This window comes from Mauremys reevesii, linkage group 2 (assembly GCF_016161935.1).
Source record: "Mauremys reevesii isolate NIE-2019 linkage group 2, ASM1616193v1, whole genome shotgun sequence".
NCBI lineage: Eukaryota > Metazoa > Chordata > Testudines > Geoemydidae > Mauremys > Mauremys reevesii.
In genome coordinates this window covers 275,971,350-275,989,053 of record NC_052624.1, presented here as the reverse complement: position 1 = coordinate 275,989,053, position 17,704 = coordinate 275,971,350, and the positions used below count along the sequence as shown (strand labels likewise).

At 46.2% G+C, this 17,704-nt stretch overlaps 1 protein-coding gene across 1 annotated transcript in view; it reads left to right on the top strand.

Annotated features, from left to right (window-relative positions):
* Positions 1 to 17,704, top strand: part of COL22A1 (collagen type XXII alpha 1 chain) — a 310,719-nt gene that overhangs the window by 137,786 nt on the left and 155,229 nt on the right. Inside the window, exons 12-13 of the mRNA XM_039526471.1 lie at positions 3,187 to 3,240; positions 5,172 to 5,210. Of these exons, the coding sequence (XP_039382405.1) occupies positions 3,187 to 3,240; positions 5,172 to 5,210 (93 nt within the window). The remainder of the gene's footprint in view (positions 1 to 3,186; positions 3,241 to 5,171; positions 5,211 to 17,704) is intronic.

Here is a 17,704-nt window from a genome sequence, read left to right as displayed (position 1 = left end):
GAGGACGCTCTTATTGTGACATTGTCTGACTCCTGTGAATGTTCCATGCAAGTGAGCAAAAATCTGAAACAGAGGAGGAAGTTGATAACCTTCTATTTTTCTTCAGTTTAAGTCCCATAACCCAGGGCAAACCATGGGAACACACAGAGATTAGAGAAAGGAAAAACTCCTTTAGATGTGATTGTCTCTGCCTCAGCCCACTATGTTGTCAAAGAGAGGGTAATATACTGTGAGACAGCATGCTTTGTTTTGGAAGGAGATGTAGCAACAAAAAAAATAGAGAAAGACACAGAAATAGACTTGGAAGAATCAGTGTGTGTACAGGGGAGACTGAGTTTGGTTGTTAATGTGTTGCAGAATACAACTGTTAACACCATCTTTATTTTAAATATTCTTGGATGCATCATGCTTTTCACACCTATTTTCATAGGCTTCTAAGGCCAGCAAGGAACACTGTGATCATCTAGCCTGACCTCCTGTATAACACAGGCCATAAACTTCCCTGAATTAATTCCTATTTGAACTAGAGCAGATCTTTTAGAAAAACAAAGATCCCATCTTGATTTAAAAGTTGCCAGTGATGGAGAATCCACCACAACCCATGTAAATTGTTCCAAGGGTTAATTACCCTCCCTGTTACAAATTTGCACCTTCTTACTAGTCTAATTAAAGACTTAGACTTCAGCACATCTCTCTGGGTTGTCTCCATCAGAGAAAGTATGTGTCCTGACAAGAGATGAGATGAACACTTCTTAGTTACAAGTCCACAAGGGCAAATCGAATTCAGCACCATATCAGAAATCATGATTAAATCCCATTTTATCTGGAATGAGGAAATCTTGGACTGCTGCATGAGCTATTGTAGCTGGCTCTATGCTATTCCTTCCCAGTTAGGGGGACCATATTTCCCTATGCTGAATATGGGACAACTGGTAAAATTACTTGTATTCAAGCGAGTTCCATGGCAACCAATCAGAACTATGCAGTACAAACATTCAAATTCACATCAAGTTGACTGAGCCCCGTTAAAAAGAAATACTGCATAGTTGGATTGTTTTCACACACCCCTCCTCCACACACACACGGGGAGAGGTGACACACACACACACTCCGTACACCTCTCTCACACGGGGAGGGTGACTGACCAACCAACCTGACCCTCCCTGCCCGCTGTTCACTGCCCTCCATACCTTGCTGGGCCCCCAGAATGGAGACACCTCTCCTGGTATCTGGCACCGCAACTTCCCAAGGCAATGTGGAGGGACACGTGGGGTCACATCTCCCCACTCCCCGATTTCTGCCAGGGTTCACACCAGAATGTGGCCAGCAGCAGCCTTTCAGCGCTGTGCAGGAGGGAAGGGAAGGGAGCTGCTTTCAGTTGCAGAAGAGGAGGAGGGAGGAAGGGATGACCTGGCCCGTGTCTTCGCAGAGCTCATCTCTTCCCTCCCTCCCTCCCTGCCACACCACGCTGGAAGCAGCTTGTCCCCTCCTGCCTGCACAGTGTGGAAAGGCAGCTAAGGGGTTGGGGTGGGGTGAGGAGGGTGCTAAGCCCCTGCCGCAGGGGCTGCTGGGAGCCTGCAGGTTTGGGGCATGAACAGGCTGGAAATCGCTTCCCACCCCCACTCCAGAGCTTAGCTGAGGAGCAGAAAGGCTTCCCCACTGTGCCAGTGCTGTGCGGGGCTTTGGCACATGCAGGGCTTGGCTCCTCTTGGCCAGCGCCCCGAGCTGGAGCTCTTGGGCTTAAAAACGGGACGTCTGGTCACCCTATAACCTGGAGCAACCCCTGACTGATGTAAGAGCTTCCAGCAAGAGGAACCTTGAGGTTGCTCTGAGTTGTGCTAGGGGCTGAACTGGCCCATGTCCGTGAGTGGGATTGGGGTGTGGAAATATCATTCAAACCTATCTTTGTTCTTACCCCTAAATTACACAGAATTCAGCTGCAGGGCCGGTAGGAACTTTTTGAACAAAAACAAAACAAAAATCTGAATTTTTCACAAATATTTTTTTAATTTGTCTAGTTTTTATGGATGAAATTGGAAAATGAACCCCCCCACACACATTTTTCAGTGTCTCGCTTTTCTTTTCCCCCTCTTTCTCATTTCCCCCTTTCCCGTTCTTGCTGCCTTTTTCAAAATAGAAAAAGGGGGGCCAGGGAAGAAAACCCCACAACATGGGAAAAAACAACAAAAAAATTCTGAAACAAAAATGTTCCTGACAAATTTGGAATAAATGAAAAATGGTTCCCTTTTGAAACCTGCAGAACAGAGATGACTGACATTTTTTAAAATTTTCATTATTTTTTCCTTTTTTTGGACCATTTTAACAACTAAGGGATGGAGCTCTCGGGATCATAGGCGACAACTTTTCCCGGCGCTGGTGGGTGCTCGTGCCCTCACCTGCCTTGACTCCACCCCTGCTCCGCCCCCATTCCAACCCCTTTCCCCAAAGTCCCTGCCCCTATTTGACTCCTTCCCCAAATCCCCACCCCAGCCCCGCCTCTTCCCCGAGTGCACCGCGTTCTCCCTCCTTCCCCCTCCCTCCCAGCGCATCCGCCGCAAAACAGTTGTTTCACAGCGGGAAGCTAGGGGGAGAAGTGGCACACCCAGGGAAGGAGGCAGAGTGGAGGTGGAGGTGAGCTGGGGCGGGGTGCTGCCTGTGAGTGCAGAGCACCCACCAATTTTTCCCCATGGGTGCTCATGCTCGGGATCTAATGCAGCCCACGTTTCAAAGGCTGGGAATCCTCACTGTAGAAAAGGAATTGTAAAAGTAAGGCCTTCTGAGGGTGCCCAAAGGAGACGTCTCTTTGCCTTGACATTGCCCCTTCGAGGATTCTATGCGTATTTTTAAATCCGTGACTGCGTATAAATCATACAGCAACACCCAAGCTTCCCATGTCCTGGAAACAAAGTGATGCATGAGTGGACTTTCTGATTGCAGCAGCACCTGCCCTGTTGCTAGCTCTTAAGCTGGGGCTTTGGGGAATGTGGGCTTCAGTATTGGGAGGCAAATCTTTGATACACTTAAATAACAAAGACATATTTGAAATATTGAATATACAAACGTTAACATGGGGCAACTCTTGAGTTGAATCAATTGGGTGGCACAATCAGCAGTGGCCGGGTGCCTTTCAGAAGAGCGATGTGCTTTACTGTCTTGTGATGCTCACATCCCTTTCCTCTCCTCCAGGGAGAAAGTGGCAGCCAAGGACTTCCTGGTTTAAAAGGAGAAAAAGGAGACTCAGTAAGTCAGAGCTGTCGGAGGCTGACTGATTTTGTAGTGGAATGTGAGAGATGGCAAAAGGGTTGTTCTCCTACTGATTGCTTGGGGCTTATGCAACTGTGAAAGGACTTCTGCTTATTGAGCGGTCCCTCATGACCAGAGCTCTATTTTCAGCAGACTCCCTCTATTCTTTGTCTTCATGGCCCTTTAGGTTATGTCTACACTGCAGTTAGACACCCATGGCTGGCTTGGGTCAGCCGACTCGGGCTTGCAGGGCTCAGGCTGCAGGACAGTGAAATTGCTGTGTAGATATTTGGATTGGAGCCCAAGCTCTGGAACCTGACGAGGGGGAACGTCCCAGAGCTCTGGCTCCAGCCTGAGCCTGAAGATCTACACTGCAGTTTTACAGCCCTGGAGCGCGAGTTCAGCTGACACAGGCCAGCCGTGGGTGTTTAACGGCAGTGTAGACATACCTTTACAGACATGTCCTACCACCCTCCACTTGGGGCTGTTTTAATGACCGCAAACAGTCCCACTATAAAGACCATCACTGCAATCCAAAGGTTCCCACGTATCTCTGGCTCTTCTGCTGTCTACAGAGAGCTCTTCCCCTGCCATAGCATAGGTATCTTACCCTGGAGTTTAGCCTTCTGGCTCTGGCATCCTTCTCTCGTCAGTGTTTCCGCTGTTCTAAGGGAGAAGACCCCGTCTATATACTGTCCTTCTCCAGGGAGCGCCTCCCGATTGGCTGGAAGAGAAGGGAGCCCTGCTCCACCCTACACTACAGAACTTCAGATCCCAGGCCTTTAAAAGAACAGTGTCCTAGTTACCCAGGACTGCTTCCTCTCCTCCACTAACAAGCCATTTCCTGGGCCCTTGATCCTTCCAGCTCCCTGGAATGAGGTTTTCTGGCCCACTCTGCTCTTCAAGGGTCAGTATTCTCCTTGCAGCTTGTGCTCGTCCTCCAAGCAGGGATGATATTCACCCTTCTAGTGTCAGTCAGCTGATGCCATTTTCTGTGTGTTTCAACACTTTGTCACTCAACCCGAGGGCTAGTTGGCCTGTCGTTGGCCTTTTAGTTCAGATGTGCGAATTGGATACATTGACTGCGTAGTACATCCAGGAGGGGCACTGTGGTGCATTAACACACAAAGGAAAGAGTCGATCTTTGCTGTTTACAGGTGACATTAAGGTGACATTAGGAACTAATTTCAATCAGGTGCTCCTGATAAAAAATGCCACCCTCTGGTTCATTATTTAATAGAGAAAAAAAGGCTGGGTTTTTAACAGCGATTGGGACTAATGAAAGCTGAGGGTGTGTCTGTTTTTGGAAGCTCAATGTCATAAATATTAACTAACATCGTATGACGAATCAGGGGTAAGTGTGGTCTGGTGAGATGGGGATGCTGGGGTTCAGAGAGGCTAGGTTCTTTTAAGCTGCTATTTGTTGTCTGAACTGGGGAAATTGCTTGATCTCTTCGTGCTGCCCTGTTATATAGGTGTAATAATATTGATCTATATAATAAGTGCATCTTTAATTAAATAAAGTGTAACCCTGAAGAAACGTAGGCAATTTCCTAAGCAACCACGTGATTTTTGTTGTTGCACATCCCATGTTCCTCTCCCACCAGGGTTTATCTCCATCTCACCTTACGTTTTCTCTGAACTTCACTCCTGATCCTGCAGATGGACCGACAGGGACAGACCTTTGCACCTCTGTAGGACAGTTGCAGGACCATGACCTTGGATTATAAACAGTCCCAGAGCAGGATCTCTGTCTTCTGCTTTTCTTCATGTAAAGAGCCATGCACATATGCCCCTGTATAAATAATCACGAATAAAATCTGCATGGGTGTTTTGACAAATAATATTTATAGAGTGCTTTGAGATCCTTGAATAAAAATTGCAATGTAGTATTCTATATTAAATTTACCTTCCCCCCTCCTTTCTAGGGCAGAGGACCATATGGCAGAGGAGAGAAGGGAGAACAGGTATGGTGATATTGTTAATTATACAACACAGTTAGATCATAGTTCACTCCACTACTTTGTTTAACTCAAATTCTAATTTTGGAACCCATGGGAACTTCCAGAGTAAGACCTGCAGGAGGGAGACCATTATGAACAAAGAGAATTCAGAAGATCTGCGCTGGTTGGATTTTAGTAAAGGAAGCAATATACTTTCTCGCACACGCTTCATCAGAAATGTTAAGATTTGTCACTGCTTTGCCCCTGGGATAGTCTCAATTCCAGCTGTGCAAAGTGTGTGTAAAATGCAATCATATCAGAATGATAACAGTCGCTTGGACAAGTGGGAAGGACTACACAAGGAGCAATACAATGGAGAATCAGGCTCTGTCTAGTGGATCAAAAACTGGCTGAAGAAACATGAACAAACGGTACGGATAAGTGGCAGTGTATTGATTTTTACAGAGGTATCCGAGCACTGAAGGGACTCAAGCACGGTCCCATCTTATTGAATATTTTCATTAATGATCTGAAAGAGGGAGAAAACAGCATGTTCCTGTTATTACAAATATTAATAAGGACGCAGAAATAGGGTCTAGAGAAGTAAAAAATATGGATGCAAAGTAACGAAATGAGATTCACTTGGAAAAATGTTATTTTGTCAATCTGGGAAAATATATTCAGTGGAAATCAGCAATGGCAAATGAAGCATGGTGGGGATAGTGCTTGGCAGTCTAGACCTGGGTTTCTAGGCTATTAGGCAGCAAAAACAGTCAATGCAAATTTAGACTGCATAGGCAAAACATGACCTTATGGAGGAGAGAGATAATAGTCCCACTCTATCCCTGTGTTACAATCACATCGAGAATATCACACTCGGTTCTGGGCACTGGAATGAGACTGACAACCTGGAGAACGTAGAGAAGAGCAAGAAAAAAAGATTGAGGGCTGAAGGGATCGCCGGATGTGGAAAGATTAAAAGAGACAAATGTGCCTAGCCTGGCTAAGTGATAATTCTGAGGGGAAATGGAGAAACTCTACAAATCATTAGTGGAGGAATGGAAATAATTAATTAGGGTGGTACCAGGGGATAATGGGATGAAATGAAGAAGGAAGACATCAAGTGTCCTGACCATGAGATGTAATCGTCTGCTGAACCCTCAAAGGAAACAGTGGGCAACTATTTAAAACTATATTGGACAATACATTAGTAAATGTCCTGTAGGGAAGAATCCTGCACTGGCAGGTAGAGATGGAGTCTATGACCATTTGAACCTTCCTATCGCTACTTTCTCTGATTATAATCTATTGATCATATACATCCGAAACGTACCATTTGACCTTCTTACATTGCAAATGAAGGTTGCTTATTAGAAGAAATGTTACTAAGGCAGCCCATAGACATGGGAAGAATAAAGGGCAAATTTCTGCATTCATATATGTGCGACCTTTTCCAATGACAGGCAGAATTTGGCCTACAATTGACATTTTAGGTTCACAATGCAGCCTTTGGAAATCAGCCAGTGTTTTTCATGTGGCAAGGGTCACTCAGCCTCTATGGAAAGCATTATATTTAATATGTTGGTGCTGTAGTAGAAATAAAGTCTGATCTGGTCAAGAAGGGTCTGAATGGTAGGAGGTGCCACCTCCTGCCTTTGTCACCCTGCTGAGGAATATGGTGAGCATGCAGGTTTTGACTGAAAACCGGATACAACATCTGGGCTGAACTTCTCTGATTAGGTAGCCAAGGGGCATCCTTGATGGCTGCCCACCAACATCATAAAGATCCATGAATTTATGACTAGTTACCTCTGTTTATTTGATACTTTTGCCAGCAGAGGCATTCAGTGGGCCTGAATTTAGTAACAAAGGAGCTGTGTCTTGTATATTTGCCCATAGAGAACATGGGCGCGGTCTAGACATGTTTTGGCGCAGTTCTTGGTGGAGGGTGGGTCTCTGCTGAGCATGGCTGGCATGTTTGACAGCAGGAGGAGAACGTGCTATTATTGAGCATGTCCACTGATTAAGTAGCAGAAGAGCTGACACCTGCTGAGATCAGCGGCACAGGAGGCGTGGCTCTGTTGAGTGTGGCTGATACATCTAGCCGTAGTGGAACAGGGTGTGCGTATGTCAGAAGAAGGGGTCCTGGTGTGATTGAAGTAACTGGTACATTTGGCAGTGGAAGTGTCAGATGCCTAACTGTGCTAGATGTACTTTGTACTCCCAGCAGAAGAGGAAGAGAGCGTGTGTATGTTTCACTGAAAAGGTTCACTGACCCGGTGTACTTGGCATCAGAGGACTCAGACACCTCCTGGTATGTTTTCCCTTTGCCCGCAAAATGGTGGAATAAAACACCTCTCTCTTTCCCTTCACCTCGACCATGGCAGCTTTATATTTACCTGTTACCACTCAAGAAAGAGATTTTGGAGTCATTGTGGACAGTTCTCTGAAAACATCCACTCAATGTGCAGCAGCAGTCAAAAAAAGCGAACAGAATGCTGGAATAATTAAGAAAGGGATAGATTGTAGGACAGAAAATATCATGTTGCCGCTATATAAATCCATGGTACACCCACATCTTGAATACTGTGTGCAGATGTGGTCACCCCATCTCAGAGAAAGATTGGAACTGAAAAAAGTTCAGAAAAGGGCAACAAAAATGATTAGGGGTATGGAATGGCTTCTGTATGAGGAGTGATTAATAAAACTGGGACTTTTCAGCTTGCAAAAGAGACAGCTAGGGGGAGATATGATTGAGGTCTATAAAATCATGACTGGTGTAGAGAAAGTAGCTAAGGAAGTGTTGTTTACTACTTCTCAGAACACAAGGACTAGGGGTCACCAAATGAAATTAATAGGCAGCAGGTTTAAAACAAATAAGAGGAAGTATTTCTTCACAGAACGCACAGTCCACCTGTGGAACTCCTTGCCAGAGGATGTTGTGAAGGCCAAGACCATATCAGGGTTCAAAACAGAACTAGATAAATTAATGGAGGATAGGTCCATCAATGGCTATTAGCCAGGATGGGTAGGAAAGTTGTCCCTAGCGTCTGTTTGCAAGAAGCTGGAAGTGAGCAACAGGGAATGGATCACTTGATGATTACCTGTTCTGTTCATTCCCTCTGGGGCCCCTGGCATTGGCCACTGTTGGAAGACAGGATACTGAGCTAGATGGACCTTTGGTCTGACCCAGTAGGGCCATTCTTATGTTCTTACCTGCATTTCTGAGATTGTGGGCTGTTAAATCTGCTAGGGGCAAGTAAATGGAGAAAAGAGATTGACTTCAAAAGCCAAAAGCAGGGCCTCCTTTGTTCTGTTTTGCACTGTGATCTCTTTAAGGACAGGGCTCATGTCTCCAGTGCCGATGGAAGAGAAGTTACCATGTTTTGAGACAAAGTAGATGGTGAGATTGTATTGCCTTCGTAAATCCTCATTATTGTGTGTGCTGGGTGATTCAGAATGGGCTTAAGCATTCATCAGAAGTCAGTTCCTGATCTTCTAGAATGAAAGGTGAGGCACTGGTCTGCTTCCCCATTCTGCTATACCAGCTTTATGCCAGTGTAACTCTACTGACATTGATCAGGGCATGGAGCATCTTCATATTTCGATATAGTACAGTGCCGAGCACATTATTGATGGCAAACCAACAAATAACAACCCTGGCTGAAATCCTCCAATCTGCATTGGAAAGTTTAGGAATAAGAGTTTATTTGATTTAGAAAATGAGAGAATTCATAATGAGAGCTGAAACGGCATCCTTAACTTGCCCTGTTGTGCCTAGGTATTTAGTTCATAAATAAACTGGGATTACAGGGATGACTTGTGTCTTGTACTGTCGGGTGCTGAAGTAGGTACGTACAAACCAGGAGAGTGACAGGCACAGTGCCCAGGCCTTTTCCCCCAAATATTGCACCATAATCACAAAATTTGAACTTGTACATGCAAGCAGTTAATTGCATGTGCAAACAAGTGTGCTTCTATAATCCACTGTTCCGTATGTGTCACACTTCCCACTCTGTGTCTGAGCTGCACAAATGAGTCTGCTTCAGCTGCCAGCTATGGGAGTTAGTCCTTTAGTTCAAGCTATAGACGTTCATAAAGTCCTGGGGGTACAATCTCTGGTCACTAGCAAGGTGGGGGGGATAGCTCAGTGGTTTGAGCATTGGCCTGCTAAACCCAGGGTTGTGAGTTCAGTCCTTGAGGGGGCCGCTTAGGGATCTGGGGCAAGGTCAGTACTTAGTCCTGCTATTGAAGGCAGGGGGCTGGACTCAATGACCCTTCTGGGTCCCTTCCAGCTCTATGAGATAGGTATATCTCCATATATTAAGGTGGATGTTGCACTTGTCCATGTGTATGTACTTGGTTGCATACATAATTACATGCTTTACACATACACTGTATGCAAATGCAATCACCTGTTTGCCCATGCCAATTTTGTGGTCACCACCTAAACAAAATCTTGTCTGTTGTGGGAATGCAGATTGTACCTGGATTAATATCCTAAGGCATAATAACCATGAGCAGTACTTTGCGCTGTCTGTGATTTGCCCCATTGGTTGTCTGAAAAGCTCCCATCCGCACTGGACATAATCTGCCCCACTCAGTGCTGTCTGAGCTGGCAGCAAAGCCTGCCACACAGATCATCAAGCCCCCACCAGCCCAGGGAGAATCAACACAGGTGAATTGGAAGCTGGCACAATGACTGTAGAGCATTATCTAGGGTGATTTAAGCAAGACAGGGTTACAGAGGCTCCAGATCAAAGTCTAGGGAAGTCAGATGTGAGACAGTACTGTACCGTGTGAGGCCTGCAGCCAGGTCTGCATTCCGAGGGGACAGCCATCCACATCACAAGGCAGACTGCTCCTTGGATTGTTCTACTTCAAAAGGCTTTGAGGAGTGAAGTGCCCTGCCTTGCAAAGTGCCGAGCATTTCCTGAGAGGTGCTGAGCCACCCTTCATTCAAACTAAGGGCAATGGAACCTGAGGGTGCTCAGCCCCTTGCAGCATGCAGCCCTCAATGAACTTCAACAGCATTCCTGTCCATGGGGAGAGCAGAGAAACTGCACCCAGGTCTCCTGCATGATAGCACAGAGAAGCAAGCACACGGTGGGTCTGCACCAGGCCTGTGCATCCGCTAACTCCCACAGGGACCATTACGTGGTTAACCCCCTCATAGGGCATAATCCAGTGTCGAGATAAAGTAAAACACCCTGAGCTAGGTACAGGGCCAGCTCCAGGCACCAGCTTAGCAAGCAGGTGCTTGGGGCGGCCAGTTCAAAGGGGCGGCACTCTGTCCAGAATCGGGGCTGCCCATCCGGGTCTTTGGCGGAAATTCGGTGGCGGGTCCCTCATTCCCTCTCTTCCTCTTTGAGCTGCCGCTGAATTGCCGCCGAAGAGGAAGAGAAGAAGGACCCACTGCTGAACTGCCACAGAAGAAGCGGCGCGGGTGAGCTGCCGCCGAAGTGCCGCCGCTCGTCTTTGTTTTTTTCTTTTTCTTTTGGCCATTTGGGGTGGCAGAAAAGCTGGAGCTGGCCCATGCTAGGTAAGGAAATGGCTGCGCCATAGTTCCTTCCCTCATTGTCCAAAGGAGAGAATGATGTAGGAGGAGAAAACTGAGCAGAAGCATTCACCCATGCAAAGGCACTGGAAGTGTGTTTCATTACAGAGTATAACGGTGTAATGGTATTGAAGCTGTTCCACTGTGTATAAATAATTAAGGGTTTTGGAGCAGGGGGATCTGGGCCCTCGGTCTACCACATGAGTGCCCATACCACCAGGCTGCAAAGTCGCTCTCTCTGTCTCAATGACTAATTATTTAGCCACAGTGGAACAGCTTCAACAGGCAAGACTGGGAGCCCAAGGTCAGAATTCCCCATAGCTCATCGGTTACGGCACTGCTCTGAGGTGCAAGACCACTGATCAAATCCTTTCTCCTCAGCAGGCAGAGTGGGAATTGAACCTGGGTCTCCCACATCCTAGTTGAGTGCACTAGTCACTGGGCTAAACGTTATACTGTGATCAGAACCACCTCCTTCTCTGGCCAGATTTTGAAAGGGACCCAATCAGGGTAGGCATGCTTAGATGCTGCCTATCATATCAGGCCCCCACAAGCAACACAGGTGTTAACACACCTATCTTTCCCCAGTTTCTTGATCACAGTGGGCGATAGGTGTCCATATACCCAAGTTCACATACCCGGAGTCAGAAGCAGAGGTATCTAGGGAACTCTAACGCTTACTGTAAAAACTTACCCTCCAGTGCGCGTAGGCACCTACAAGGTTAGCCGGCAGCTGAGCGGAGCTTTTGTGAATGCAGTGGTACCTAAAGATAGGACTTAAGTCTGGAGTTTAGGCACCTCCATACCTTGGTGGGAGTATTAATAGTTCCTTTCTCCCACATTTTGTGTGTCTTTGAGGTAGTGACTGTGTCTCACTATATGTTTGTAAAGTGCCTTGTCCAATGGAGCCCCAATCTCACTTGGGCGCTCTAGCTGCTACCATAACACAAATAACAGTAACAATAATTAATCAAAATCCCTTTTAATATATAGATGGCCTTGGTGGAATGAGTCAGTGGATGGGTGGCTTCCTCGTAACCTCCTCACTACATTTGGGCACCAAAGAATGGGGGGAAACGCATGAACATTTGGAGACACTTGTTCGTCAGCATTTGAAAATGCCACCGATCAGCATTCTTCACCGGCAGTGAATGGCTGGGGGAAGCTGAACTCCTTAGAACCTGATTCACAGCAGAAATCAGCAAAGTTCCGAGGATGTTGCAGCTGGTGGTTTTCATGACCAGGGCGGGGTGAGATAGGGATGTGCTGCTTTTTAGTTCATAAATAAACTGGTTAGAGCAGCGCAACTAGAAATCAAGACTGCCGGGTTCAGTTCCTAGCTCTGTTACTGACTTGACTTGTCTACGGTTGTTGGATTTAGTCTGCAGGTGCTGGGCGGTGTTAGTGGCCTGTGACATGCAGGAGGTCAGACTAGATGATCTGGTGGTCCCTTCTGGCCTTAAACGCTATGACTGTAAGGTCACCCAACATTTAACCTCACTGGGTATGTCCACATGGAGATAAAATATCTGCAGCATGACCACAGCTGGCCTGGGTCAACTGACTTGGGCTGCGGGGCTAAAAATTGCTGTGTGGATGTTTGGGCTCAGGCTGGAACCAGAGCTCTGGGACCCTCCACCTTTGCAGGGTCCCAGAGCTCGGGCGTCAACCGAGCCTGAATGTCTACAAGCAATTTTCAGCCCTGGAGCCCAAGCCCTGTCAGCCCAAGTCAGCTGACCCAGGCGCCAGCTGCAGGATTTTTATACCTGTGTAGACATTCCCTCTAGGTCCTTCATTTACCACTTGTATAATAACAGCTTACCTACCTCCCAGGGCTATCATGTGGCTTTTGATTATTTAATATTTGTAATTTTCTTCTGGGCCTCAGATAAAAGCTGGTACATAATGGTTAAGTGTTCGTGGTTTCCGCTTGTACTCTCCATTCCTTTCTCTGGTCAGGGCAGTTTCATTCTATGCTTCTAGTATTTTTTTAAACCCTCTTTCCTCGACTGAGTGCTTTCTGCATGGCTAGCTGAATAACTGAGGAGCTGCGGTTGGGTTGGCTTCTTTCCCCTTAAACAATAATTAAAGGGTTTTAGATAAAATCAGTGGTTTCTGTGACCCAGAATAACAGCTGCAGATTGTAACAAACAACTTGAAGCCAGATCACATAATAATAATTTTGCATCCTAACAGCTTAGTTCTCAACGCTGAAAAAATTCCAGGGCTTGTACAGATTTTTTTCCCCTTTACACAGTCTAAATGAACATTACCTTATATTTTCAGTCCCGGTCTCACTGCCAGGCCCGTGGCTGGTACACAGTGACATCTGCTGGCAGTGACAAAGCTGTAAATTCTCCACCACCTACCTTTTCCTTTCTTTCTTTCTTTCTTTCTTTCTTTCTTTCTTTCTTTCTTTCTTGTATTTCCTTGCCAAACTCAGCGCCGAGTGTGAAAACGAATAGTATCAGAAAGCTTTTACATCTCTCCATTCCTCTTCTGGTGAGAGTTCTGTAAAAGAGATTCCTGTGATTCAGTCACTGATAACCGGGCCAGGATGCAGAATGCTCTTTAACACAGTATTACGACTGACAGGTATGGATTAGCTGCTTGTCAAGAGGAGGTGAAAAGAGCCTTCCTAACCAGCTAATGTGCATGTAGAATATAAAACAAGCCTGTTATTCTAGTAAATTACAGCCTCCAGAGGTGCTGCACAAAACAGATCTTTGTCACCCTCAGCAGACCTGTAGTCAGTCAAAGGCGTCACCCCATCACATGCGATCTGCCATCTTTCCCCTGACTAAGAGCTTTGAAACCTGTTCTTGTGGCCACGTTTCCCCTCTCCTCACCCATTCATAAGATCGGAAGAAGAGCAGAGGCAGTGTCGTATACTCCAGTTGATTGATAAAGTTAGGCAGTCAGGTCCTTCCTTCTCCATATGACAAACCCCTTATCCAAGCTTGCTGCCAGGCTGACCTTCCCCTTTAGAGGTTGAAAATAGCAACTCTGGCAGGTAGGGCAGATAGGCAGCTGGATCATGGAGCCAAGAAACCATGGCCGGCAGAATGGACGTTTGTTCCACACTGTTCTTTTCTCGCACACGTTGAAGTTTCACCTCTCTGTAATCACCAATACTCTGCCCCGGCCACACTAACCTGAGGTGCTGTAACTTCAAATGCCAGTACCGTCTGGGCTCTCTTATGTCAGCAGAAAGCTGCCAGTTCGCCTGTCTGATGCTTCTGGGTAACAAACCAAGAATGGGACATGAAAAGAATCTGCTAGGAAGCCACTGCCTTGATCAGAAACATTTTTTATCAGTTCAGTGGAGGAGTGCACATTATTATGGTCAACTGTTTTTACAGCCCCAGAGGAGCATATAGTACTTTACAGACCAATGGGCAGACCAGTGGGCAGCCTTAAGTGCACCAGGTCTCAGGGCTGTATTGTGGCAAATCACTGGGACTCTGTGTGGACACGGCTTCAACCCATGTGGACGAAAGTGCAGAATCAGGGCCTAAATTCAGAGAGACCTATTAGGTGTGTCTGCTTCCTACTCTGTATGACATATTCCTTTTGGACCTGGCGCAACATACGACAAAAACCTTTGGGTAAAAAAAATAAAAAAGCCAGAAATGGTGTCTCTGGGGAAGCTGGGCAAGGTGAGTTAATAGGTTTCTCTGACAGGGAAAAACATCCGACTGGTACCTGACAAATCATCTGGGAGCGGCACAGCTACAATCGCCACATGCTATTTATAGGCCGGAGGATACAAATTAATCAATGTCATGCTAAAGGCGACCGTGTTCTTGTTCTGCTTCGGTGCACACTCACCATCCAGTGCCTGGCAAGCTGTTTGTCTGACGGAAGCTTTGATCCTGAGCGAAGACAGATGAAAGCGGCGAGGATTGTTTTTACCTAGAGACAAAGAGCACGTTACGTCGCACAACTGCTCACTATTTGTCACATTTCAAACTTGAATCCAAATATCTATTTTTGGTAGCAGAGGATTAGGGCACAACCATGTTCCTGGGTTTGTTTTGTGGTTTGTTTTATTTATTTATTTATTTAGGTTCTTTTACAATATACAATATTGTTGACTGTGCATCTGCAAGGACAAAGCGGTAGGGCAGTGATTCAGTTCGATGAGGCTTTATAGGTCTGACAAGTTACCCAGGAAAAGGACAGACCCTCTCCAGGATCTGTCAGAGGCAGGGTGACCCATCCAGGATAGGGTCACACTGTCTTTGGTGTCCATTTGTCTGTTATTTCTGAACCAAGGGCAGCTTGGTACATAGCACAATGCCATCTCTACCCTCATCTTAACTTTTTTCAGCACCAAGGTCCTTGGCAGGAGCCTGTCGATTTAAATAGGATTTGATCAGAGACAAACACACACACTGATTACTATTTACAAGGCACTGTAGGTACACTCAGGGTTTAACAAAACACAGGCACAATTAGCCATAGTCTTTGCGGGCATTACTCCACCGACTTCATTTGGCCCAGTCTGCCCTGAGAGCTGCAGGGAAAGCTGCCCCAAAGGAAATATTGGCACTGCCGCTCTAAAAACAAACCCCTTCATGTCCGGCTCTCTCTGTGCCCTGGCCACATGCTCTGTGGACTGCAGATTTGACTCCACTCTTTCTGTTGTGGTGTGGTGTTTGTTCAGAACCATAGAAAGCAGGGGGCCTTTTCAGAAATGTAAGTGCTTCCAAAGAGGCCTGCACAAACAGCCGTTCTCTCACAGAGCTCTGGCTGGCGCTGGTAGAAATTTAGTAATTTTCCTCAACAAAACTTGGAAAAGCGGAGGGCTTTGGAGGACCGTAAGTCCATCAATTCTAGCTGATCTTTGGCCTCGGTTTCTGTACGTTCAGCCAGAAATAGGCCCGCAAACAATATGAATGTGCTGAGGTTTTTTCTTTAACTTTTGAAACTCTTAGAAACAGTGATCAGTCGATCAAACAGATCTTGGAGATACTTAGACCCAAATATTCTCTCCCACTGCACTCTCTTTGCACCATCTGCTGTGCAAAGGGGTAGAAACTGGCTTCACAGCAGGGGATATCCTAGATTTGGAAGAATCACTATCCGGCATAGAGCTGACGGAGGTGACTTCTATGCCACTACCATCATCCTCTTTCAGAATCCCCATGGTAGGTGGTGGTAAGGGCTTGCGAGAGGGAATGCTCAAGGGTGGGGGAGAGGGATAGTATGCTGGGGACTGTTACTGGCTTGGCAATCTTTAAAGCACCTCCTAGGCTTCTCTAAACTCTGCTGGGGCCAGGTCCAGTGCAGAGCTGGCTACAGAATTGGGAATCTGTACCAGCTGCCTCATTCGCCTACCCCTACCCGCTGTACAAAGTCATTGGAAAGGCCATGGGCCAAAATCACTGGTTCACATTGGCTGTTTTGCCCCACTCTGGTGATGCAGAGGTGGATCTGGTCTGTGATCTTTCCATCGTACTCGTAAGGAAGCGCCCAAGGGACCCGCTGGAAAATGATGCAGCACCTCCTCTCCCCAGGAACTCCAGAATCCCTGGTGTTTCCCTGAGGCTCGGTGCCTCATGGAGCTCCAGCTGGGGGCAGCGTGTGTGCCCAGTGAGGCTGGACCTTCTGGAACAGTTGAGCTCTGTGTATTTTCCCTGTGCAATCAATGAAACCATTACGGTATCTGTTTACAGTATGGTAAGGGTTCTTAGCCAGCCTTTTATCAATTCCCTGTACATTAACAGCTTGGTTTTCCAGTGAGGCTGAGAGCACCTGTAGCTCCCATTGAACCCTGAAAATCAGACCATATGTCTTCTGTATTTATTAAATCAGAATGAAGTGCAGTGACTGAAGTTGGCTGTTCTTTTGTTTGGTTTTGTTGTGGGGGGTTTTTTCGTTTTGTTTTTGGACGAATGATCTAAAACAAACTCTTAGCGGAGATGAATTGCTGGTCTCCCGTAGACGCATAAGGCAATGCAAGCTTTGATGTGAAATCTGCCAAGATATTAATAGGGTTTTAACCTCATTAAGCTAATACAATTCTGCACCTGTGCTTTCAAGAATGCAGTCATCTGTGTTACCTCTGGTCAGCAGCTTTCGAAAGTGGAGCTGGGTGAAATATCCCCTGCAAAGATCTCAAGCATCTAACTGTACCTGGCTTTGACTTCACAGAACATTCACAAAGTTTAATGAAATTTCTAAAAATGTCGATGAAATGTTGCCCGGAAATAGTTCCATGGGTTGGCTGTTTTGTGACAAATTTGTAAAGCCTCATTCACTCCAAAATTCACAGGTTGTTACCTCTGAAAAACAAAAAACTAGAGGAGGAGGAGGGGAAAGTGCTCGTGTCCTTCCAAAGCTACATGATCTAATGCAGTGGCTCTCAACCTTTCCAGACAGCTGTGCCCCTTTCAGGAATCTGATTTGTCTTGTGTACCCCCAAGCTTCACCTCACTTAAAAACTACCTGCTTACAAAACCAGACATAAAAATACAGAAGTGTCCCAGCACGCTGTTACTGGCAAATTGCTGACTCTCATTTTTACCATATAATTATATAATGAATCTATTGGAATATAAACATTGGACTTACATTTCAGTGTATCGTATATAGAGCAGTGTAAACAAGTCCCTGTCTGTATGAAATGTTAGTTTGTACTGACTTCGCTAGTGCTTTTCCTGTAGCCTGTTGTAAAACTAGGCAAATATCTAGATGAGTTGACGTACTCCCCAGAAGACCTCTGTGTACCCTCAGGGGTATGTGTATCTCTGGTTGAGAACCACCGGTCTAATGGATTAAACGCGTGCCAGGGAACCAGGAGAGAGGAACAGGTGGCCTTGGCACTAACTAGATTGAGACGCAGGAGACCCGGTTTGAATTTCCATCTTTGCAACAAGTTTCCTCGGGGACTTGAAAATACTAATAAAAACATGCACAGTTTATGAAAAAAATACCGACGTGACTATAGTGCTGG